The sequence below is a fragment of the Meleagris gallopavo genome, chromosome 4 (assembly GCF_905368555.1).
Source record: "Meleagris gallopavo chromosome 4, MGAL_WU_HG_1.1, whole genome shotgun sequence".
NCBI lineage: Eukaryota > Metazoa > Chordata > Aves > Galliformes > Phasianidae > Meleagris > Meleagris gallopavo.
The window spans coordinates 18,096,114-18,120,805 of record NC_139407.1 but is presented as its reverse complement, the minus strand read 5'-3'; the positions used below and the strand labels follow the sequence as shown (position 1 = coordinate 18,120,805).

At 38.7% G+C, this 24,692-nt stretch overlaps 1 protein-coding gene across 1 annotated transcript in view; it reads right to left on the bottom strand.

Annotated features, from left to right (window-relative positions):
• Positions 1–23,382, bottom strand: part of PAPSS1 (3'-phosphoadenosine 5'-phosphosulfate synthase 1) — a 36,644-nt gene extending 13,262 nt beyond the window's left edge. Inside the window, exons 1-8 of the mRNA XM_085222308.1 lie at positions 23,116–23,382; positions 16,125–16,239; positions 15,414–15,649; positions 13,996–14,134; positions 12,149–12,267; positions 5,148–5,261; positions 2,557–2,668; positions 511–716 (exon numbers count right to left, since the gene is read on the bottom strand). Of these exons, the coding sequence (XP_085078434.1) occupies positions 511–716; positions 2,557–2,668; positions 5,148–5,261; positions 12,149–12,267; positions 13,996–14,134; positions 15,414–15,649; positions 16,125–16,239; positions 23,116–23,175 (1,101 nt within the window). The 5' untranslated portion in view covers positions 23,176–23,382. The remainder of the gene's footprint in view (positions 1–510; positions 717–2,556; positions 2,669–5,147; positions 5,262–12,148; positions 12,268–13,995; positions 14,135–15,413; positions 15,650–16,124; positions 16,240–23,115) is intronic.
• Between the last annotated feature and the right edge of the window lie 1,310 nt (positions 23,383–24,692).

Sequence of the window (24,692 nt, the reverse complement as noted above, 5' to 3'; positions counted from 1 at the left end):
TATGACATGCACACAAGATCAAAATAGTAAAACATATTTAACACACTAAATGGGAAATAACTCCTCAGAGAGTTAAATCATGAACTCTTCAGGAAGGGTGTCTGTTTCAAAAGAATTTAAACAAGGCAATTCTCATGTGCTCCACATGCAGTCAGAAAAGAACTTTTTCTTGCCTTCACACTGCATATTAAGGAGCTTTGATGATCCATCTGGGTCCACAGGGGAATGGATTTCCTAGGCACACAGTAGGGCAAAGTCCTCCGCTCTGCAGCACAGATTCTATATCCCAAATTCATTTCACATGTTCATATTTTTATCGGATTTTCACACCAAGCACAGACTACTCAAGAGCTACATTGAATGGAGGAGCACTGTTGTTCCCATTCAAATGTTTTAATTATTTCTCAAAGAAGTTTTGTTCTCAAAATGCACAGACACCAACTTCAACTAATTTGCATCTCCATAGACAGGACAATTTATCAGACTAGCTTTTCAACTTCACATGCATACCTTTATATAAGGATGATCCTTGCATGTCGTTCCCCACTGCCTCGCACAGCGTTCCTCTTTCCTATGCTCGTAGAATTCTGGATTACGGAGAATGGCCACGCGGCGACCCTCGTACACTAATGCAATTGCTGTACAGCCATCCAGTCTTTCTTTGTCTTCCTGTGTAGCTGTCAGCACTATAGGCACTGAAAGATTAATGACTCCTCCTACAGAGTGAGAAAAGCCATTATCCATATTATCAGCTATAGTCCCGACATCAAATTTCCTAACAAGTTACAGCACAACAGTTAGTTCTAGGTTTTACAAAAGGACAACTTTATAATGCACTTTTGCATTAGATTCATGTGCTGTAAGGATGTGCAAACACTGAGGTTTAGGAAAGAGCAAAGACACTACTGAAAATGGCAAGTACTTATAGCTGCACACGAGTATTCGTACTGTGAAGAAACTATGTTTAGGGGATCTCAAAACAATGAATACCTTGTTCAGGCGGCAGTACAGGAAACTGAACCAGATAACTTAAAATATTACTCAAGATTGCTACTACTACGACTATTATAAATAAAAATATCACCCTCAGTAGCCATAATTTCAGTCTTTAAGAAAAGCTCATTGTGACGGAAGCAGCAAAATACATCTTCATAGTTAGTATACATAAATCAAATATTTCAAAAGGTGACTTTTGCTGTTTACATCAAATTACGTTCAGTCTCAAATGTATCTACCTCAAAAGAAACTGTAGAGTCAGATATTTTGCATTGTTCATTCAGCTGAAAGCTTACCAACTACTAATTTCCAAATATATCCAAAAATATATCGAATATATCTGAATTCAAATGTTAGTGGTCTTCATCTTCAAACATTCACTTCACTGCTAGATCCCAGAGACACTGTTTTTCTTGACTACAAGTGTAAGATCTGAGAAACCAGTGAAGTAAATACCGTAAATATCAAACAGTGGAAAAAGTCTAATAAGTACAGGCATAAAAAAAAATTTTTAAAAAGTGCAAAACTCTTAGGTGCTCTCCAAGAGAAAAGTAATGGCCCTCTTGAAGTTAACAGGAGTTTTGCTATTGGTTGTAATTGAGGTGAGATTAAATACAGCTGGTTTCCTCATTATTTGAGCAATGCATTTTTTTTTTTTTTAAACCTTCTTTTAATCATATCTTAAGCAAGATAGGAAGTTAAATATGACAAGGCTGGGTGAAAAGGATAATAAGGGAAAAGAAAAAAAAAAAAAAAAAAGAAAAAAAATAGGGTCCAAGACAAGTGGCAACCTTTTTCTGCCGCTTGGTTGCCAGAAGAAAATAGTGACACAGAAGGAAGCAGGACTCCTTACTATCCCTTTTATCATATAAACCATGCAAAAACACAAAAATCTTCAAAGAAGAACAAATGAAATAACAGAGAATCACTATCGAATTTTAAACTTAATGATGTTATCACTTAACTCTTTAACTGATGTTTGCTCTTAGCCTATTGGGAATGCAAAATAAAATGTATTTGTTAAAACTGGGTAGTTATTAAGGCACAGTCATTCAACTTCATGTGACAATCATCCAGTCAAGCCCTCTTCCCATTTCTAGTTTTATACTCGACAGAGCTACAGTACTCAAGTCACTTTATTGTCTCTTCCTTCATCACCGACAGGGAAGAAACCTTTTTGCATTCTTTGCACAAAGCTGAACAGCAGCTGAATTTCGATTCTGAGTTCTAAAACAGATTTCTTCAACACAAAATAGAAATGTTGATATCAGGTTTAAAATTTTCTCCAAACTGAAAGCATTCAAAAAATGTAAACTGTAATTTGTACAGGCAAAAAGATAAGGTGCTGATTTTTCAAACGCGATGGTACAAATAAAAAGAAAAAAGTTTTAAAAGTAATGGCTTTACAATTCTATCTTCTCATCTCAGATGAGATGAGAAGCAAAACCTGTGCTTGTGCACAAACCTGAGAAATTTTCACCACACCATTACTAAGAAGCAAAGCATCAATCATATTTTAGAAGTAGTAGTTGCTCAGATTTACTAATGGAAGTATTTTACCATCAAGCAGACAGTCAAAGTGAAGGCACTGCAGGTATTCTCTCTCTCTCATAAAGCCACTCAGGGGTGTTGCCCAACCTTCAGCCAACACTTGCACCCACTGCATATCCACCTTGTAAAGAAACAGAGAAATTGAGCAGATAAGAGGTGTTGCTCAATGACTGACGGTAGGCGTTAATCATAACAGAAGATGATTTATGCATAAAACGCAATGTGAAGATTTCTCAGTGTGATGGTCTTAATCAAAGAATTTCAAACTCCATAAGTAAGGAAAATAACTCGCTCCTCAGTGTTTATAACTACTTTCCAATTCTTACACTAGATCAAACTTGATAGTGTTAAAAACAAATAAGCTTTACTTATAAACATTTGATAAAGTTTATCTTAACAGAACTAGAGAGTTTCATTTGTATTTATTTTTCAGTAAAGCAAGATAAACAAGAGCTTAAAAAAAAAAAAAGACAATAACACATACAATAACTACAAAACAGAATTAGGGAGAGAGGAGACTAGTGGGTCTGGTCTTAGTACAGATTAGAAAGGAGATTTTTATTCCAGAAAGTAGTGAGAAAACCCAGAACTAAAATTCTCTCAGAAAAGTATTTATTTTAGCTTAAGATGCAACATCTTACAGGGAATTTCCTTCCTTACCATTTAAACTGTCACGCTGTGACTTAGTGTGTGGCCTTTATTATTTTTGCATGTGCATTACTAAAACTTTGTCAAGAGTCTTTGACAAAGGACAAAGTCCACTGACTCCACTTGTGCAAGTCTCTCTTGCAAAGAGCATGACTAGTTTTATTACATCATTTAGTTTATGTTCAGACAAATAAAACACACATTTTCTTCCCTAGTTGATGTTGTATACTTGCTGGTATCTGAAAAAAACACCAGTTCGGAATGGAGGGGGAGAAGGCTGGTTTTTTGCTAGATGAGAAGCACTTCAGAATGGGACCCTACAGAAACTCAATAATGGCGACCCTAAATACTTATTCCTCTGCAAAGCGATATACAGTTTTACTGATGCATGTGAAAGGAAATTTAGTAAGATGCAGTGAGAGGAACTATTAAAATATATTAGAAATCTAAGCAATTTTAAAACCATTTAGTTTAGTTCTTGGTATGATGTCTCGATACTTCAAAGTCATTCACTGCACATGCTTAGTCAGGTCCCAGATACAATACTTAAAAGTTTTAATAGAACAGAGAAGTTTAGTTGGAAGGAACATATAAACATCATCGAGTGCAACTAACAGGCCTGATCAGAGCCAAAAAAAAGTTAAAGCATATCATCAAGGGCATTATCCAAATGCCTCCTGAACACTGACAGGCATAGGGTATCAACCAGCTCTCTAGGAAGCCTGTTACAGTGCTTGATCACCCTCACGTTTAAGCAATCTGTCCTAATATACAGTCTGAACCTTACCAGTACAGCTTTGTATTGTTCCCACAGGTCCTGACCTCAGCTGCCAGGCAGAGGAGCCCAGAGTCTCAATTCCTCAGGAAGGTACAGAGAGAAATGAGGCCTCAGCCTCCTCTTCTCTAAACTGGACCAACCAAGGATTCTGAGCCTCTCCCCAGAGAACACGCCTTCCAGCCCTGTTACCAGCTTTGCTGCCCTTCTCTGGATGTTTTCAAGAACCTTAACATTGTTTTTGTATTGTGGAGACCAGAATTGCACATGAAATTCAAGGTGAGGCTGCACCAACGCTAAATAGAGCAGGAGAATCATCTCTCTTGACCAGCTGACTATGCTGTGTTAAACTCAGCCCAAAGGGCAGCTTGCTTTTTTGGCTGCCAGGGTACACTTTTAAAACAGAACCATTAAAAAGTCAAAAGTCAATGAAAAAAATCATCTGTATCTGTGTTTAGGCCTAATTCTTCATAAAAAGATGACCAGGAAGAACAGAAACATAGTCAGAAGCAGCTTTGTCAAATTAAATAGCAAGTTGGAAAATCACACATTTCACTGAAGTAAAAGCATTACACTGATCCATGCTTTTCCAAGTTATTTTTGTCCTGGAAGCCAGAACATGTAGCATGAATTCATTCCAATTAGAAAAAAAAATGAAAGCAAAAACTAATGAAGTAGGTCTGATCATCTATTTGTAGACTTAAATTTGCAACTGTACATACAGTTGCCTGATATACAGCGTTACTACTTTAACCTGAAGGTTACTAACAAGGAGAATACTCCTTGGTCACTACAATTCAAAATAAAATTGTGTAAGCAATCTAAAAATATATGTATTAATAATTCATCTAGAAACAACTACGCACAAGATGCACGCAAAGAATGGTTTAATCTATGGACAAGAGGGAAAAAAAATTACCAAATTTTATTCTCCAGACTTGGGACAAACTAAGTAGCATTATCTGAAATTCCAGCCAATATTTATGAAGTTATTAGTCAACTGCTATCTTTAAAAAACAACAAAAGAAAACATGCTATTATGTTCCTCAAGAAAAGAAGGACAATGTGTGTCAAGTTACAGTCTGTAACTAGTACAGGTGTTTTGACTACACGTAGTTCTGCCAAACCAGAGACTGTTTTGTCAGCTTCAGTAAGGAGATAAATGAACACACAGTACCTTGTTTATTTCCAAGGTTAACAGAGATTCAGCATCAGTTTTAGCCAACTTCAGTTTGTTTTCTGGCACATAAAGCTCTTTCACCTCATACGAGGCATCTACTGGTACGATGTCCTGTATAAAAGGAATAATCACACTTTTATGTTTGCAAAGAATGTCTCTTGGACACCAAATATATAGTCAAGAAGTAAAATTCTATGTTGTGCTGCTCTCTATCAAGAATATGTGCAGGAAGGAATTTTTATTAACTTTTTAAGAGCACTGGCTCAAGATTTGTATATATTACCAGCAAAGCTGCTGGCTTGAGTAGCAACAGTGAAACATTCCGTCAAGAACTATTTCTAAAACCCATATCACTATAAAACATTTACCTAGTAAGTATTTAAGTACTGAATTAAGTGCGGTTTTCATGACTTACTAATGTTTACATTAGCCATAGCAGAAAGAGTTTACAGTTCTATGCATGCTAAATAAGTAAAACATATATACATAAATGCTCAGTCTCTGAAATCTTAGGTAATCAAGTATATAACAGTGCTAATATGAAAATAAACCGAAATTGATTAATACACAAGAATAAAGTGAATGTTCTATCTGACAGGTAGGGAAATAAAATCAGTGTTCTAATTATAACCCAAATACAACAGAATATCACTACTAACAAAAACAGCATTTTTCCTCTGTGGTTTTTAAGCAAGACATTCTCACTTTATGATCATCTAAATCTTAAATCCCTCATAAGGACACAATTCCAAGGGAAAAATGGGTAGAGAAAGGAAGGTCATCATGATAGAACTTCAAACAGTCTCCTGACACAGGTTGATGTCAAATGTCAAAACCCAGTCAAATTACTCCAGTAGTGTTTAGTAGGAAAATATTCTTTTGAGAACAGTAAGAAAATGTTCTTTTGAAAACAGGTTTTCAAGATTTTTGAAAGCTTCTGTGAAGTAACTCTTTCTGGGGTGGAGGGAGGGGCTCACCCATACAGCAAGGTACACACAGACCTATAACAAGAATACACTGGAAAAATAAAAACGATTCCTGTATTTGCAGTCCACAGTAGACAGGTGTGTCTGTAGAAACACCAAGTTTGCCTAACAATGTTAAAGCACTTAGCCAAGCATTTATCTGATGTCAGGCACCAATTCCACGGAAAGTCAAAGGAAGTGGCAAGAAGAGAGAGAGATAAAATGACTGCAGTCATGAGTGAAAAGAGCTGGTGTGACTAGCAAACTGCTACTCTATTTGTGTCTCCAAAGACAAATAAAAGAAAAATAAACTAGCACTTAGACACTGCGTTGTATTAGGAAAAGTTGAATCCATTACAATAAGATTTTGATTGAGAAGTGATTTTATTAGATAGTAAATGAGGTAAAACCTATCTTGTCTTCTCTCTGTTTAGAGCAGAAGATTTACAGCCCAAGAGAGCCATAGCAGACTCTCCACAGCAGTAAGCTTGGAATCGAATAAAAGTGCTGTCTGCTGGTAAGAACAGCAGATTTTATAAGCAAAGAGTTATGTCTGGGTACACATTATATAGCTTCACAGAATATTCTGCTCTGGACCCTAGTTTCTTACCACAGTATAATGCTCTTATTTTACAAAGCACCAAAAGCTTTAAATAAATGTGCCTATTGAAAAGTTTTCTCCAATATTATCCTACTTTTAGTGTCCCTCTAGTGGGTAAAACAATGGAAATAATAAACGTTACAAAATGTATTTTCTGTGGACAATCTCTCTGCCTCATACTGAGGGTGTACACAGTATGAAGGCAGCTATAGATACAGTGAAAGGCAATAAATCCAGAGTAGGCAATTTAGCCCTGCTTGTAAAACAGCTCAAGCCCCATCACCATTATCTAAAGCACTACGTAGAAAACTACAACTACAGCCATGGCGACACACGCATTTGTATTTCTACCCAAGCAGATAGAACAGCCAAAGACATCCTCATAATATTTTTAATCTAGGGTTACATATGTTTCAACACAAACGGCCAAAGAGGTTATATGGTTAGATGTGGGATTTTGATGTTTTGTTGGAGCTTGTGCTATTTGTTTTTTGTTTTTTTGTTTTTTTTTTTTTTGTTGTTGTTTTTAATTTGGGCATTGTTTTTTTGTTTTTGTTTGCGAGTGACACAAACATTATGGCACGCTAAGACATTAAATAAAAGCTAAATATCTAGAGGATTTGCAGGATTAGTAAACCTAGAGTCATCAGCAGACATAAAAATGGAATTTTAAAGCAGTATTTTTGACTTAACACATAAGCAAGAGAAGCTCATAGGTCGTTAAACTGAATGAATTTTAGTTAAATACTAGGCTAGTAGGCCACCTAGTGACCACTTTAACATAGTCACTGACATCTTAGACGGAAGTGACAGTTCTTTGCCAATAGCAATGCCCTTCTCAGTCTGAAAAAAAAAAAAAAAAAAAAAAAAGAGCCTTCAGGCAAGTTTCTATTAGACATGCGTTCATAAACGTCAGCTGATTTATAAGACCAGTCATTCAGTAATGTAAGTTTGTATTAACTGATGGGTAGGGCCACTAAATGGTTTACATAAAAAAAGAGACACAACTATTTGCTTAACTGTAATCACTGTTTTACACAGTTACTGCTATCTAGAACTTGCAGGGAGGTTTATCAGAATAATACAGGAAAGAATAAAAAGTGCAGTGACAGTTGCAATCTTACTAAAGGGAACTAAGATTTTCTGTACTAACAGCTGTTTTGTTCCCATCTCTGTTACATTTTCAGTTCACTTGAGCCATAAAAGCACCCCTCCTTGTGTCAAAAAAAGAAATTTCTGACCCCAGTCATTCACTGCTATTTCTGTCCTGACTATTGTTTCTACACATTTGTTTTGGTCAGAATAAGCCATGTTTAGCTTATATAGAAAACCTTAACTAAGACAAAACTTTTAGATCTCAACACATTGAGGAAATACTCATGTAAGCCAATTAGCCAGGAAATCCAACTAGATGATTACCTTCCAAATGGACTCTCTGAAGCTTACAAAATTTGTGAACCAAAAAATTGCTACTCCCTTTTCCCGGTACACAGAAGTTAAAAAACAAAGAAAGCAAAAGTAATTTAGCAGCAACAAAAATGACACCATCATTGTCTCTAATTACACAATTCAACATAAATGAAGTTTTGTTTTTTAATAACAACAACAAAAGTATATATGCTTTTTCAAAACAAAGAAAACACAGTTGGAGCTGCTGAAATCCATTTCAATAATATCACTCTGTGCTACACTTCCAATGGAAAATAGTAATAACCAAAGTACACCTATCCCCATAATAAGAAATCCATAACTTAAAATACAGAAGGTTGTGCTTACTTCCCTAAGCAAGAGAAGAAATCAATGTTTTATTGATGCAGGAATTACTGAAGTTGAATACTGAGGTGGGTGGGGTTTTTTTTAATTATACTTGAAAGCGTAATCATTTTCTCCTCACTGTGGATATAACAATAAATACATATTTATTTGTGTGTAAATCTTCACTGTGGAGTATAAAACTACCAGTACAGCCTTGTATATTGTTTACACTGGGCATGGTTTGTTGTTTTTTGCGTTTTTTTTGTTGTTGTTGTTTGTTTGTTTGTTTTTTGCTTCTCACACAAAATAACGACTAGCCTTAGCACAGAATCACAGGGACCTCTGCAGGTCACCTAGTCCAGTTTCCTGCTCAAAACTAAACCAATTACGAGAGGCTGCTCAGAAGCTTGGTCAACCAAGTTTCAAATATCTGCAAGGATGAAGTGTCTCCACAAAACTCTCAGGGTCACCTGTTCTAACCACTTCCCTTAATGTGGTGTTGTACCAGCAAGAGTATAGCCAAGTTTGCTATTGGCCCTCTTTGTTGCAAGGGCAACTGAAAAAAAAACTTATTTGCACAATTATAAATCATTTAAAATCCTCATGATTTATCTTATAAAACCCAGAAAGTCCCACTCAATCACCTACTGCTGTAGGTATTTGGTATTATCATCATGCTCAAAAAAGTAAGAACAATTCAGACAAATTTTCCACTGAAGTAGTTTTGAAAGGAGATAGAAAACAAGGTCGCATGTAAAACAATTATTCCATACTCAGCCAACAGATGAGTACAATCAGCTGTGTCAAATACACACTGTATACTTTGTAGTCAATTAATTGTGAATTGAGCTGAAGATGTGAAACGTCTGTTCTACGTAAACATTAGAGATACTAAAAATACTGATCTGCCACGTTTGTAGGTTTCTCAAAAAATAGAGGAAGACAGTTTCTGGCCTGTTGCAACCCAATTTCATAACCAAGATGATCACACAGAGTATTCTTTGTTACATTTTTGATCAATAAACAAATGAGGAACTTAGATAAGACAGAGAACTTTGATCCAAAAAGAATCATTACGTGACAGTGATAGCTGTCATATAAATGAAGGAAAATATATAGAAAGAGATTATACAGAACAGAAGAATTGACTTCCATGTATTTTCCTGGAATTGTTACTCTCCATTTCTACTTTGTTCTGAATATGCTTGTAAAGATCTGTATGAATATAGTTAGGAAATCAATGCTTTAAAAGACCATATGGAGAACCTCCCTCCAACAAGTGTAGTACCGAATCTCAGAACAGAAAGTCCCTGAGCTTCGATAAGAATTCAATTCTTAGCTATAATTTGGGGGATGGGTGATAAAAGGAAGAGTGAAGGTTGATTGATCTAAATAGTAAAAGTATAAAATTAGATTCCCAAAATTTATGGTTTGCTTTTGTGGTATTTGGAGAGCTGCGTTATGTCTCCAAGAATGGGACTTCTGTACAAAAGTTGTTCAAAGACACTTTTTCTCAGTATGTTGAAAGTTACATACTAGAAATGCAATACTTGCTTTATACATTTTTGCACTTCCTTAACAATAAAGGTGGCATTCCTGAGAGGTGACTTCTTGAGAAAATATCTCCCTGGTTAAATATTGAGCTGATATCATTACTGCAAAGTCCCAGCTTTGTTTAATGAGCCAGATCAGCGACAATTGTTGACAGGAAAAAACAAATGGAAACAATGAAATCTCTACAGCCAAATATCTACACTAGGCTTGATTTACTCCATTGGATGGTATCAGCACACTAAGAGCCAAATTTATCAGGCCCAAAGCCACACATGCCTTTCTGACTGAAGAAAAAAAAAAAAAAAAAAAAAAAAATTGAGCAAGAACTTATTTGTATGGTATTGAAAGCAGTTAGGAAAAAAAAGAAATTTTCATGACTCAGACTCTGTAGCTTTAAGAGATACTCATCAGTAGCTCACATTCTAACTCCCTGAAAAGAACTTTGAAGTGTTTTACTCATTGCATTTACATGTAAAGAAACCTATCCAAGTACTCCTCAAAACTGATTTACACCACACAATAACTTTCCAGATTCCACAGCTGCTTATTAGTCTTCTGTGTGGTTACCTCCCTTTTCATCCATAAGGGAAGAAACACATTTCTGGTGAATACTAGATAAATTTGTCAGAGTTCTTTGCAAGTATTATGAGAAAGTTTTAAGAACTAAGTCATTCCATTTCCTATGAAATAAAAATATTCCAAACTCTCAATATATATCTGTGCACATCCATCTGTCTAGCTCAACACATACATACAGTTCAGCCATGTTTAAGCTCTTGAAATTCCAGTATTACCAATACTGAGCGGACTTCTGAACCACGTTTTTCTCACTACGAACATCCCAGATGATTTTTAATGCTGCTGGTTTACAACCCTTTCCCTAACTAATCACAGTGAATTGTTTAAGACCATAACCACTGCTTGTCATTTCAAAAAAATCCTAAAGAAATTATACTGTCAGGGTATCATTGGGTTATATATGGCCTGAGAACAAGATGTGCCTGTTCAGCCATGCCTTGGTTTCAATGTCTTATTGAAGTAAGCAACCACCAAGACACGTTTCTATTCATGGCATCATTCTCTTGAAAGAAAATAAAATACTAAAATGTGCTTTAAGAAAAGGGTAGAGCCAAGCTGACTGGGCCACAGGCCAGCATTCAGTATTGTGTAGCAAATGTACCAATGCAAGAGTCTGGGGATCACTATGTTAGCACACTGGTTTATAGAATTATGAAATGTACTGAATTGGTCTTCTGAACAGGAGGCTCAGGGCCTCTCACAGTCAGGAAGTGCCACCTCCTATAGTTGGACTCAGGCAGCTCTTTCCTTATTCCCTCCAAAAAGTATTCACATGAGCACTAGGGTACATGTCTAGTACTCAGTTGTGGCTTGTTGTCCTGCCAGACCTCCCAAGCAATACTGATCAAGCAATGAACTGTTAAAAGCATTTTCTTGAAAATCTGGAAACAGGAACTAAATGTCTCCAAAGCTGTACTGGCAACAGTAGACTAAAATGAACTCAAAGCTGTCTATATAACGAGGTCTTTTTTTCTTGGTGGAGCATTACTCAAGCTATTGCCTACGCCTTAAATGTCCCAAACATCCACCTCACAAAAAACATGAGGAACAGTCTGTTGGAGGATCTTAACTAAAATCACGGTCTGAAGTGTCATCCTGCTATCCACAACGAATAAGAATATAAGGAGATAAATTAATTCTACATAAATACTAGCAAACTTCATTGTATCAATGTGATAGGAAGGCAAAAAGTCTGGCAAATGAAAGTCAAACAACTGAACTTGCTATTACCTTATTACTCTACTATCCTTCTATAAATCTCCTATGCTAGCAAACAATTTAAAAGTTAGCATTCAGCAGTGTTTCCATATTCTCCCTTACAGTTAGCACTTATGGCAATGAACATAATTCTCTACTTCTCCAGAACTTATTCCACTTGGTGATCACTGTTGTTGCAAGGCTTTGGTCAGAACAGGACAATTTTAATAGTTAGAACTTAAAAATGTGGAAGTCTAACTCTAAAATTCCATCTGCATTTCTCAGTGTGTGTATTCAGGCCTCATGCTTTGAAAAAGTTACTAAGATACACCTGCATTGCTGCTCACCCTCTCTTGAAGAAGTTCCACGACTTGTTGAACACAATCATTCACATCACAGGAATCAGTTTTCAGCACAAGCTCTGGGGCTTCTGGTTTTTCATACTCAGAGTCAATCCCAGTAAAGCCTACAAAACACAAGACAAAGATCTTAAATGATTTCTTCAGAAAGATGACTGTACTTTAACACTGTTCACGTAGCAGTTTCCTTGACATAAGCCAAGCACGAAGTTTGAACTTTAGTAAGAAATGACTTCATAGGGAAACCAACTGCTTTTTTCTTTATTGAGCCATTTGCTAATCCCTACCACATGACTGTATCTAAATTCAGCATTCTGCAGCAGGCAAATTGTATGTTTGCTGATATTCAAGAAATCAAGAAAAGTACAAGAAAGACAGAGAGCTGTTGGAGAGGGTCCAGAGGAGAGCCACAAAGATGATCAGGGGACTGGAGCACCTCCTCTACGAAGACAAGCTGAGGGAGCTGGGCTTGTTCAGCCTGGAGAAAAGAAGGCTGCGGGGTGACCTCATTGCAGCCTTTCAATACCTAAAGGGAGCCTACAAACAGGAGGGGAATCAACTCTTTGAAAGGGTTGATAACTGCAGGACAAGGGGAAATGGTTTTAAGTTGAGGGAGGGAAGATTTAGGTTGGATGTCAGGGGGAAGTTCTTTACAGAGAGAGTGGTGAGGTGCTGGAACAGGCTGCCCAGAGAGGTTTGTGGATGCCCCTCTGGAGGTGTTCAAAGCCAGATTGGATGGGGCCCTGGGCAGCCTGGTCCAGTATTAAATGGGGAGGTTGGTGGCCCTGCCTGTGGCAGGGGGGTTGGAGATACATGATCCTTGAGGTCCCTTCCAACCCTGGCCATTCTGTGACTGTGATATTCGATTTACACTGTGAATAAAATGGTAGCAGTTATGAAAGAACAGTGCACTTCAACACATTCATCAACTGTCTGTCACTACTAGTTGTGATTTCTTTTTACTTTTTTTTTTTTTTTTTAAGATAAGTTTTAGGTGTTTGGTTTTTTTTGTTTGTTTGTTTTTAAAGATCTGATTTTCAACAAGTATATATTTAAATTCACACAAGCAATACCTTGCAGAGTAGGGAATTCAATTCTCTATTGCATTAGTTTGCAGTTAACATACCCATTTTAAGATAGCTAGATGGAATAAGGTAGACATCTGACTCTTGTGGTGTAAGGACTGTTTTCACAGACCGTGTAAGCAATTCACAACACCTCTTAGAAATCTGCTTTGAAACAGGAGATTCTAACAAACCATGTATGAACAAGCAGCACAAAAAATAAAAAAAATAAAAAAAATAAAGCCAATGGCAAAGCAATCTTCACTCGAGTGTGAGGGATTTAAAATTATATTCATGGGCACTAGTACAATACCTTAACTTCAAAATAGAAGGTTAATCTCTTCAGATGCATTCTCAGTGAAGAGTCTTTACAGAGGGATGGTGACTACACTTTACTTTTTGGAAGAAGAAGACAGTAATTCTTCCTAATACCATTTTGGTATTGGACTCAAAGAGAGAATCAGGCTCTTTTTTAACTAGTCAGTGGACACAGAAAGATAGACTAATCTTTAATTCTGAGAATCTGCAAATGAAAACCTGGAGCAAATTATATTTTCTGTGTGAGGATAGACGTTTTTGCTCTGTTATTGTATTTTGCATTTAAAGCAGTCAGCTCTCCCAGCTGGAAGTTAATCCCAATTTCCTGCTCAATCCTATCCCCATTTCACCTGTTTCTGCTTCACATTCAGAGACTTCAGCACGGTGACTTATGTGTAGTCCAATCACAACATGTCACTTACGTAGGAAGGATGAAACTATATCTAGGTTTACCTTTAATTTCTCCAGCTCTGGCTTTCTTATACAGTCCCTTAACATCTCTTTGTTCACAGACATGCAAGGGAGCATCCACAAATACTTCAAAAAAAGGCAGGCTGGCCCCCTCATGAATTCGTCTAGCATTATTACGATCCTGAAAGAAAATGGGAAAAGAAATACAAAAGATTGCACCCATATAATATCTGTATTACCTTTCTGCTTTTGAACTTCATTTTAAAGATACTGATAAGTAAAATGTAAGCAACTTTGAAGAAAAAGAACAAAAATGTAGCTCTGCCAGCTACATTAGCTTTTCTACAGTTCTTCACATGTTAACAGTTCACACGAAGATGAGAGAGGTTTTACATGAACCAGTTTTGCTTTTTATTGACAGCCACAGCGTACATAATTATCTATACCTGTTCCAGTACTAAGAGTGCCAATCCTGAGAGTTGCATCTACCTCATGTAGTAAAGCCAGATCAAATATTACCTGCAGCTCCTGTTATGATCAACCTTCTCTCCAGATCACCAAATTTCTGCACATTCACTTATCGGACAGACTTGTACACTGCAAATACTTTATTTGCATGGCTTACTGATCGTTGAAACAATTAGTGAATTTCTTATGTGAATTCAATAACAAAAAAAACTCTCCAAAAATCTAGTAAAGCCTCCTTTCCTAAAAGGCATGAGAAAAAAAATAGCTACTTTAAGTCTTATTGCAGGATCTCAAGTTCCACAAGTCATTATCAAAAGAATTGTTTATTCTTCACTATGACCAAAGAAATAACATCTTCTCATGCTATGTAGCCGAGCTACAGCCATCGAGGTGTTCTTCAAGATACTTCACATTCATGCATTCTACTCGTCTCTGCCATCCTGTTCTCACATATCAAAAAAAAAAAAAGTCTTCAAAAACAACATGAACAAGAATCTGCAGATTAGCTAATGTTCTGATGAACTAAAGAAGAACTAAGAGCAATCACACACTTTTTACTTGACTTGGTAAAATAGAGTTCCCACCATCAATTCACTAAGGAAGAGCTGCTTTTAAAAAAACAGTTAAACTGAGGATTTAGGTGAAGTGTATACCAAGTTTTCACATTCATAAAGTACTGGCATTTAAGTGGATCAAACAAAATATTGTAATTTTGGACAATTTCTTGTAGTATCTTTTACTTTTATTCCTAATGCTAAATTAATAATTCTACCTAGTAAACTGAAGAACTGTTCCAGTTTTAAGAGTAATCTAATTTTTTTTTTTTTTTTTTATGTTTTAGTTTAGTGCTTATGACTTTTGAGTCATTTTAGAAGAAAAAAAGGAAGCATTTCATCCTGGCTAAGTTCAGCGAGGAACTCCTAAAACTCAAATTCAGGATGATGTTTTGTATTTTGCTTTCTTCACAATATCTAGAAGGTTTTCGCATTTACCTGAGCATAAGGAGAGATGAAACTAGTGATGCACACCAAACCAGCATCTGCAAACAGTTTAGCAACCTCAGCAATCCGACGGACATTTTCTTCTCTATCTTCTGGTGTGAAACCCAGATTCTTATTAAGGCCTTGGCGAATGTTGTCACCATCCAATGTGTAGCATGGAATGCCATGGCATACTAAATATTCTTCCAGGGCCATGCTAACTGTGGTCTTCCCAGCACCAGAGAGACCTAAAATATTAAATATCATTATGTATCATAAGCAACAATAAGAAACAAATTAGGGCAAATTGCAGTGCATGTATACTGCTGGTGTGAAAAGCCCAATAAAGCGACAGCAACAATGCATGCTTTTGGCCTTTGAAGATACTTACCTGCAATAAAAGCTAAATGCCTAATGCAGACAAGAGATATAGGGAGAATAAGACACAGCTAAGTGTGCCATTTGAAAATACGAGTTTGGCCTTGACAGCTAGTGGTAGTACCTATTTCCCAGTTGCTGGCAGTTGTTTCTACCTGAGCAAACTAAATTCAGAAACACAAAATAAAGTTGGGGATATGTCACATTTACATCAGAAAAGGAAGATCTCACAACCAAGTGAATTTCAGTGAACAGAAAGGGACCACACCACACTCCTTGCGGAGTAACAGCACAGAAGAAAAATAAAAACAAAACACAAGGAGCTTCAGAATTCCATAAGTATACCTGTTAACCAGACTGTGCATCCACGGAAACCACTTCTTGTTCCTACCACTTGGCCTCTCTTATTTCGGCTGACATGATGAGCTTGGTAGGTAACATTGGTTGCCCTCTGCATTCCCTGTAGAAATAGTAGTTGATTAGATCTTTAACTTCTAAAAAGGTAAGCTGGCACAGCATATTAACTCTTATTCACAGGCACAAAGAAAGACTTAGAGACCTGCCAATGGAAGTAAAAACAATACCTAATCCATCTGCTGCAGCAATTCAAAGGATGAAAGGAAGTTACAAAAGTCACCTACAGAAAACCATATACTTTGTGCTCCTCCTCTGAAACCTGGCTTTACGGGCTAGTCACTTACTGTTTTCAAATGCGGCTGGCTTAAGAAAATTAAACAAAGAGAGATGAACTGCTATAATTGAATCCTACTCAAGTCACTTAAATCTAATAAGATCAAGCGGATTCCTCTCACAGAAATTAAGTCTCCTGTCATAAACAGACAAACATTAGCCCACTTTCAACTCACAAAAAGACACATTTTCACTGCAAACTGCATGCGATCCACCTTTCGGTTCACATCTCTGAACCACGCTGCCTTTACCCAGATCTTAAGTCTCCAAAATTATGAGGGCTGCTCTGAAAGTAATGCCTCCTATTTTATTATATTGCCCCAGGATGTCAGAGATGGATGTTGGTGGTATGGCAGCAAAGGCTGAACCTTGCTACCAATATTCCATTGCACGTTGTTGCTGTGTGACAGATGGCAGCAGAGGGGCGGTCTGACAGAACGGCTTCTGACATGGAAGTGTGTGTGAAGCAAAGGTGTGGAGCTGAATCCTTCCATGGGAAAAAATGGCATCCATTGACATTCATCTACACTTGTTGAATGTTTATGGTGACCAAACACTGGATGTGAGCACAGAGAGGCATTTCAGCAGTGCCCACAGTGATGTGACAGGCAAGCCATGCTCCAGTTAGCCATGCAAATTTTTACAAGCACAGCATGCACACTCTTGTTCATTGCTAGTGAAAATGCATTGCTAATTGGTGGGTGACTATGTTGAAAATAGTGTTTCTGTAGCTGAGCATTCATGCTATCAAGTGGTGTTATTGAGTTCTGTCTGTTGTAGTTTCCATGGAAATAAACACAGGACCTTACTTCAGAGTAATCTATCCGAGACAGTTGCTGTATATTCTGTGTCTATATCAAATGATGTTTCTAAATGATTTTTTAAGGAACTTACTTACAAAGTTGATTTTCTGACAAAATTCTCATAACAAATCTGGTTAAAGACTTTCTTAAAACTATCTAGTCATCAAAATAAGCTGCTGCATCATCTTACACAAGATGACAACGTTGTCAAGCACCTTTCTTAGTGTAAGCCAAAGGAACAGGAAAATCAGCCTCAGCATTCCCTTGAGCTTTGCTGGTACCTGGTTACAAGAACTCTGTTCATACAAGATCAAGATCTTAGATAACCAGACCCAGTACAAACAACCTAACAAACAGAAATGAAAGCTTCAAGAACATGCTGAGGGTGGGACTGTTTCCTTACGTAATGTTGTTTTGACTTCTCTTGTGTACAAACATATTGCAAAATATTTGCATTATTTTCTCTTCCATCATTATATCAATGCTAACTGTCAAAAGATGACAATGAAAAAAAAAATGAGGTAGGATATCAATTAATGGAGTACAAGCAGAGAGCTGTTCACAGATTTAGAGCCATCACAAAATAGGGTTAACAGAAATACAGTATCTACTTATGACTTCAAGAAATATGTTGCATCATTCTTTAGAACAGTTTTTCAAAGTTTAACTTATTATTATAACGTAATAGGATTGTATTTATTTGAGTGGTTGTGTCTGTCCCTGCACAGCTGGGCTCATAGCTGTTAAAGAAACTCGAGGTAGGAACAGATGTTCAGATTTTTAAATAAAACAACTCCATAACTCAGCAGTGACAGTCAGTATCTAAAATTAGAGGAAGACTGAGTAACAATCCATAAGAAACCACCACCTGCACAGGGTATAGCCACGTAGAACAACATTCTATTTGCCAACTGCATTATCTTCAAACAAATTATCTTCTACTTGCAAAGCTGTTTTGCAGATAAAGTCAGTGCAATAAAGCTAACTAAAACTAAAAGTCAAAGAAAAGTAAAAAAAAAAAAAAAAAAAAGTCAACAAGTCTTTCTTCTTGTAGTAGAAACAACGATGCACTACCTAAAATCAGAGAGCTCTGAGTAGACACAAACTGTGGAACCAAAAATAATGAAAACTGTTTAAGGACTTTATCTTTAGTTAAAAGGAAAGATACACTGTGGACAATGAATGCACACATCTGTCCAAACTAATCGGTTACTAGAAACATTCTCTCTCATTTAGTCAAGCTTTATTGTATTATTACACAGCTCCCCTGCCACTGTCTCAGTAGAGCTGCAGTAGATATTCATAACAAGTAACATTTCCTCCGGTTTCAAACATGAGGTATCTTGGTTTGCCTAACACAACTGCTTTATTATTTGTACTTAAATAATTTCCAAAAATAAAGAATTTCCATAAAATCTCCCACCCTTCAAAAAAAATTATATTTGAAAAAAACCACACCCATGCTTTGCTTTCAACTCATAGCATGGGCTCAGTTATCAGCATAAACGCTTTGGAGGTTAAGTGTGCTACACAACAAGACTTCTTCACTGAATACAATCTGGAATTACATGAAGATTTCTGTTTTGTTTTGTTTTCCAGAACTAGCAAAGCAGCAGCAAAACTGATCCAGGTACTGTACTAGCCCTATACTTAGAAAACATACAAAACCCTGAAGAAGCAAGCAGAGGTAGTTTTTAAAATGATAAGAAGGACATAAATTTAAAAAGAAAATACAAGAAAAAAAAAAGGCATCAAGAAAGGAATTAGCAAACAAGACAAATCACAGCAATGAAAAGGCACACAAGCGCAGTAGAACAGTCAACAAGTTCAGTGATGGGACAAAAATACACCTGCATTAATACCTCTGAAGCAGGCATCTGAAAACTAAAATGCCCAAATAGTTTGCACACATCTAGAGACACACCCACGCCCAGCAGGATGGGTGCACACACACGTACACCAAGTAGGCAGCTCAGTGGCAAAATCCTCCTTAACTTCCAACAGAAAAGAGCTTCCTATGGAAACACATTGAAGTGTTAAAATCTAGCAAGTTATTCTCATTGCTGAAAAAAATAGCAATGCTTTCTAATCACGTCTACTTACCTACTAGGTTGTCCACTACCAACACTGAACAGCAAAAGCTGAGCAATCAATCACTGACAATTAATTACTGACACACACATTTACTACAAACACTGCTGTGGCACAGAAGAGTACTTAGGAGCAGAAATCAGTGGCTGAGATTGGTTGTGCTCTTAAGTTACTTTGCCAGTCTTCAAATTCCTGTACTTAAAATTTGATGAGTATCGATTAGTGAAATTTAATGGTCATCTAAAACAACAGCAGAAAAAAAGAACAATCATTTCATTTTATCCTCTAGCAAAGCACTGCTTACCTCGGAGAACCCTACAATGGATGTTAAAGGAAATCAGGCATATTAAAATGAGTAACCGAAAAAATATTCATCAATGTAATATCAATGTTATGAGAAAAACTTTTTTTTTAAAAAAAAAAAAAGCTAATTTAAACCTGCTAGCCTAATTACAGTCCTTATAATAATCTCTACTGGAAAGACACACTAGATAGTTTGGGATTTGCTTTGGTTGTTTTTTTTCTTTTTGTAAAGAAAAAAGGGCATCAATCTCAAGGGCCTACTTACCTCTTTTTTTCCCCACAACCATCGGTAATTTCATCTCTTGATTTGCCCACAAAATTCTTTCTCCCCATGTTACAGATCAAGTGCTTCCATACTGCTTTAAAAAACACTCCCTGTTCCCCATGTTAAATAACAACAATGTAACAGGGGACTGAAGCATTATAACTGTAATGTCAGACAAGATGTGTGACATCCTTTCCCTTTCTTCCCTTGCTGGTTTGTTTCTCACATGAAATCTGAAGTGCCATCATAACCTCATATTTTTGCATAAAAGATGAAAAAAAAAAAAAAAGGAGAATTAAAATAAAAAGTTCCATCGTGCTTCAGCAGTCACCTGTCAGCAAATCTTAACTTTTCACAAAAGCAAGACCTTTGGGTTAAGAAGCAAAGCTTCCAATGTCAACTAGAGATTTTCCAAGCTACAGTACCAACTCCAGACAGTCAGCTTTGAGGCTGGAAGCATCAGGAAAGCACCATGTACAGAACAGGTGAAGTTTCTAAACAAATCATTTATATTCAAGAAGCTTGGACTAACTCCATTAAGAACACAGTGTGAATACCCTATGCTAAAAATTTCCACAAGCTAACAACAGCAAACACATCCACCACCTTCTCCCTAAAGTAGTCTTATCTTCAATGCCTTCCCCATTTCCCAACCACTCCAGACATTTTCTAGGCCATTTGCTTACTTGTTCACCACCCATCCCTCCACCACCCATCAGGGATATCCTGATAACAGTATATTTTTATGACATTTACACTCAAATTGTATGCTTCTTTTTCCTTCCAACCTGTTCTCTTCAATAGCCAAACAGCAACTTAAACACATAGAACATTTCCCATCTTCTCTGTCTGCACAGAAACAACTTAGCAAAATTGTAATATCACATGTGCTACAACAAATGCACTACAGCTGACAGTCTGTCTGTACAACTCTTCAGTTGAGGTATGAAGAGCTGTTGACTAAAAGATCTGCCAAGAACGCCTTCCAAAACTACCTTTTCAAACTCAGGTTTGAACATTTGTGCTTTGGAATAAAGGGTGAGTCTAGAAGTGACAGCCAAACACTAAGATTTTTACCATTGTTAAAAAAACTTCAAAAGCACCAATCCATATTCTGCCATAGCCCATAGCATTACATTTTCTCCCACTATGATTTACAGCAACAAATCTTACTTTTATCCCGATATCTGCTCGCTGGAACATGTTTCACTACAGTGACGCTGATACACTATGTACCTAAGTATGTACCTTAGTACATCACCACCCAATTAGCCAAACGCACGCACCCCTGGCACCTACACAGACTAGACTCACACAAAGCTACCTTTGTCAGGAGTCTGAATGCTGCGGTGGTTTCAAAAATCATTGTGACAGAAAGCAAGCAGAACATTTTAAAGCACTGTGGATATAAGCGACTCTGTGACAACCAGATAACAAACGAGTTTATCTTTACTCATCAGCTGCTGTGACCACCATCAGTAGCTTATTCACCAGTGTTGAATCCAGTCATTAGCTGGCAGAAGGAATTAACCAAAATGAAGTACTAACTGCAGAAATGCCTCAGCCAAAAATAAATACTGGAGAAAATTCTCATTGCCTCATTTTGCAGGTAATTCCTAACACTGCAGGATTTGAAGCTGCACTCAGGAAAACGTTACACAAGTTTTCCAACCGAGTGAGCCGCAAATACTGACATTGTACTGTGCTGTGTGCTGCTCTGTAACTCTGAGCATGCTGTGCAAGTCCACAAATACACGCAGGGGTTTACCCAGATGGAGGGGCATTCTGAAGAGCACCAGGTGCCCAAACAAAGTCGGGATGACACAGCTCTACTTGCTCTCTTAAGGGCAGCCGGTCCCAATGGGACATCAGAAGCTGCCATGACCTCATTCTGCAAGGAACAGACATAGCCAGAAGTGCCAGGACATTGGAATATTTGCAGAGTGCATGAATCAGGATTTTTTTTTTTTCCAGTAAATCATATTGGATTTAAGGGAGCACTTCAGCCGAGGCCTACTGAAGAAAAAGGAAGAGGCGGAAGACTTCCTCTGCTTGCCACGTATCATTTGGCCCTTGCTGACATTCGATGAACTCAGCAAACTGCTAATGTTAATTAACTTTTTTTAATACAATCTCCCTGCTTTGAGCAAATCCATCACAATTCCGCTTCGGACAAACTAAATGATGTTGTATAACTTTAGAATAAATTTTGTTGCCTCCACCCAGAAAGGATTCATTTCACTGACTTCTTGATAATATTTGATTTCAACTTTTCCTCACAGAAGCTGGAAGAATGTGATTCACCCATTGCTCTGTTATGTAAACAAGTTGGAACTCGCACATGGCAGAGGAGGACCAGAATGGCACAGCACCTACTGAACCACTTACAGTACAGAAACAGCTTCCTCATTTTTCCAGGACAGCGATGACGATTTCTTATTCTTTTAGTAGAAAGCTGGGGCCTGTTCTGCTCGCAGCAAGCATCAGCGGCAGCTCTGCAATGTTGCTACCAAATAACTTCCAGACCTTATCTCTCATCCGCTTCAGCTCAGCGTGCTTTGAAAATAATCACACATCTATTTCTCTATTTTTCCTCTCTTACTTGCTTTGCATCACCAGAAGTATCAAATGTGCCCAGTGAAGGCCTGCCATGTGTCTGCTAAATAGCTTCATTCTGATCTGCACTGTAAGCCAATCTCCCTCCTCCTTGCAGACAAGAATGAAGGCTTTGGTTAAGTTTTTTCTAAGCCCTGTCTCGACAGTTTTCCACAGAACACCCAGCATACAAAGAACCTCAGTCCTGGCCACCCTAGCTGTGTGAATGCCCGCATTGTTCGTCGCCTTCTTGACTCTGCCTTCTGCCACATCGCTGGAAGAAGAGTGCGGGCGGCGAAAGTGGCAGGGACGAAGCCCCCAGCCCTTCCTCACAGGCGGCCCGGGCTCCCCGGGGCAGGACGGTGCCCTCCAGGGGGGGACCGCGGCGACGCCGCCTGAGGGAGCGCGCGGCCGCTCTGGTAACGGTCCCGGCTCGCGCGCGGCTCTCCCCATCCCTCCCGCTGCAGAGCAGGGCAGCATCCAGGCCGGCCACCACATCACCTCAGAGCCTTGGCCGCGTCTCCCTCCTCCCCACACTCCTCCGCACGCCCACCTGCCTGCCTGCCTGCCCGCCCGCCCGCTCGCTCACCCAACTCGGCACCCTGTTGCTCAGCTTCGCTTTCTTGCACTGGCTCTCAGGCAGCTCCATGGCCGCGGGAAGACGGATGAAGGGAAGGAGGGAGGGCGAAGACGCGCGGTGCCCGCTGATGCTCGATGCGGACGAAGCTGCCGCCACCGGGTGCTGTGCAGCGGGTAGCGCAGGGAGGAGCCGCGGCCCGGCAGGAGGGAGGAGGAAAAAAGAGAGGGAGGGAGGGAAGCGCGGTGGGAAACGGCAGCCCGGCGTGCGCAGCGCCGTGACGCGCTCGAGGGGTGGAGGCGGCCGCGGGGCGCCGCCATTTCCGCTGCCGCCGCGCTGGGCCGGGCGGAGCGCTCTCGGCTGCCCCCGGAGGTCGGCGGGGCTCTGCCGGCACGGGGCTACGTCCCCGCGGGCCGGCACCTCGTCGCAGGGGGAGAGGGGGCCGTGCCGCAGAGCTAGGCTTGGAGCGTCGCAGTAGTGGGCGCTGATGGCGATGTGGCCCCGGCGAGTATGGTTTCCATTCACTCCACGCCTCAACCGGACTTCTCCATCGAATAAAGCTAGGAAATGGCTCTTGCCCTGAATTTACAGCTGTGTATCTCTGGATTCTTACTTCAGAAGGGAACTGCTCTCACACACCCAGGTGCTAAGCTTTCAGTGGAGGTGATGCTGTACTGGCACGAGTGGCATTTACTGTGTAAATATTGGCCTAGTTATACTAGTTCAAGAAAGGCACTGCTTTAGCACTTAGGTGCTAAAGGTGAAAACGATATCATGCTGACTAACCCAAACTGCATTTTCTGTATACGTTAGCCCATTTACATCTGTAGATTTCTTGTCCTCTGATGTTTTCAACAGGAAATTAAAAGGCCCTACTTGCGTTTACTGCACTTTGTCAAAAAGACATCCTTCCAAAGATCCTAATGCAAGGTAAATGACCTTTCTGAAATCAGCAAGGAAAAAAAAAAGCTGTTAGGTAATTTGAAGGACAGAATTATCATTGTGTAACTAAGATATATAGTGACTGAAGTTGATTGTTTGGACTTGACTTAAACAGTAACGTTGTACTGCTCAGTGCCCTGAAAGAACTGTCCAACAGATGATCCCTTGTTGTATAGGGACATTCTGACAAACAGTGACAGGGAGAGGGCCTGGATTTTATTTAGCCAGATCTCACACATGATGTTCTCCCAAGTGTGGAATGAAAACTATCTTGCTTCTGTGGAACAGTAAGTTGGGAGCTCCTCTGTTGAATCACACTGAAGGCAGGCTTGGTTAACTGCACACTGCACAATGTTGTGTTATGTGGCTTAAGAATAATCCTAAATCTTATTTCCAATCATAAAGACTGGAAAAAGACCTCTAAGATCATCTGATCAAACTGTCCACCTATAACCAACATTACCCATTAAACCATATCCCTAAGTACCACATGTACACGTTTCTTGAGCACCTCCAGGGACTTCAGGGAGCTGCATGATTCCTTCAACAAAATATCGTGAGAAAGCTGATGGACCTTATATTAGTGAAATATGTAGATACAGACACCCACGATCAGAGAAAGTACGTGATCTTGAAGGTAATAAGCA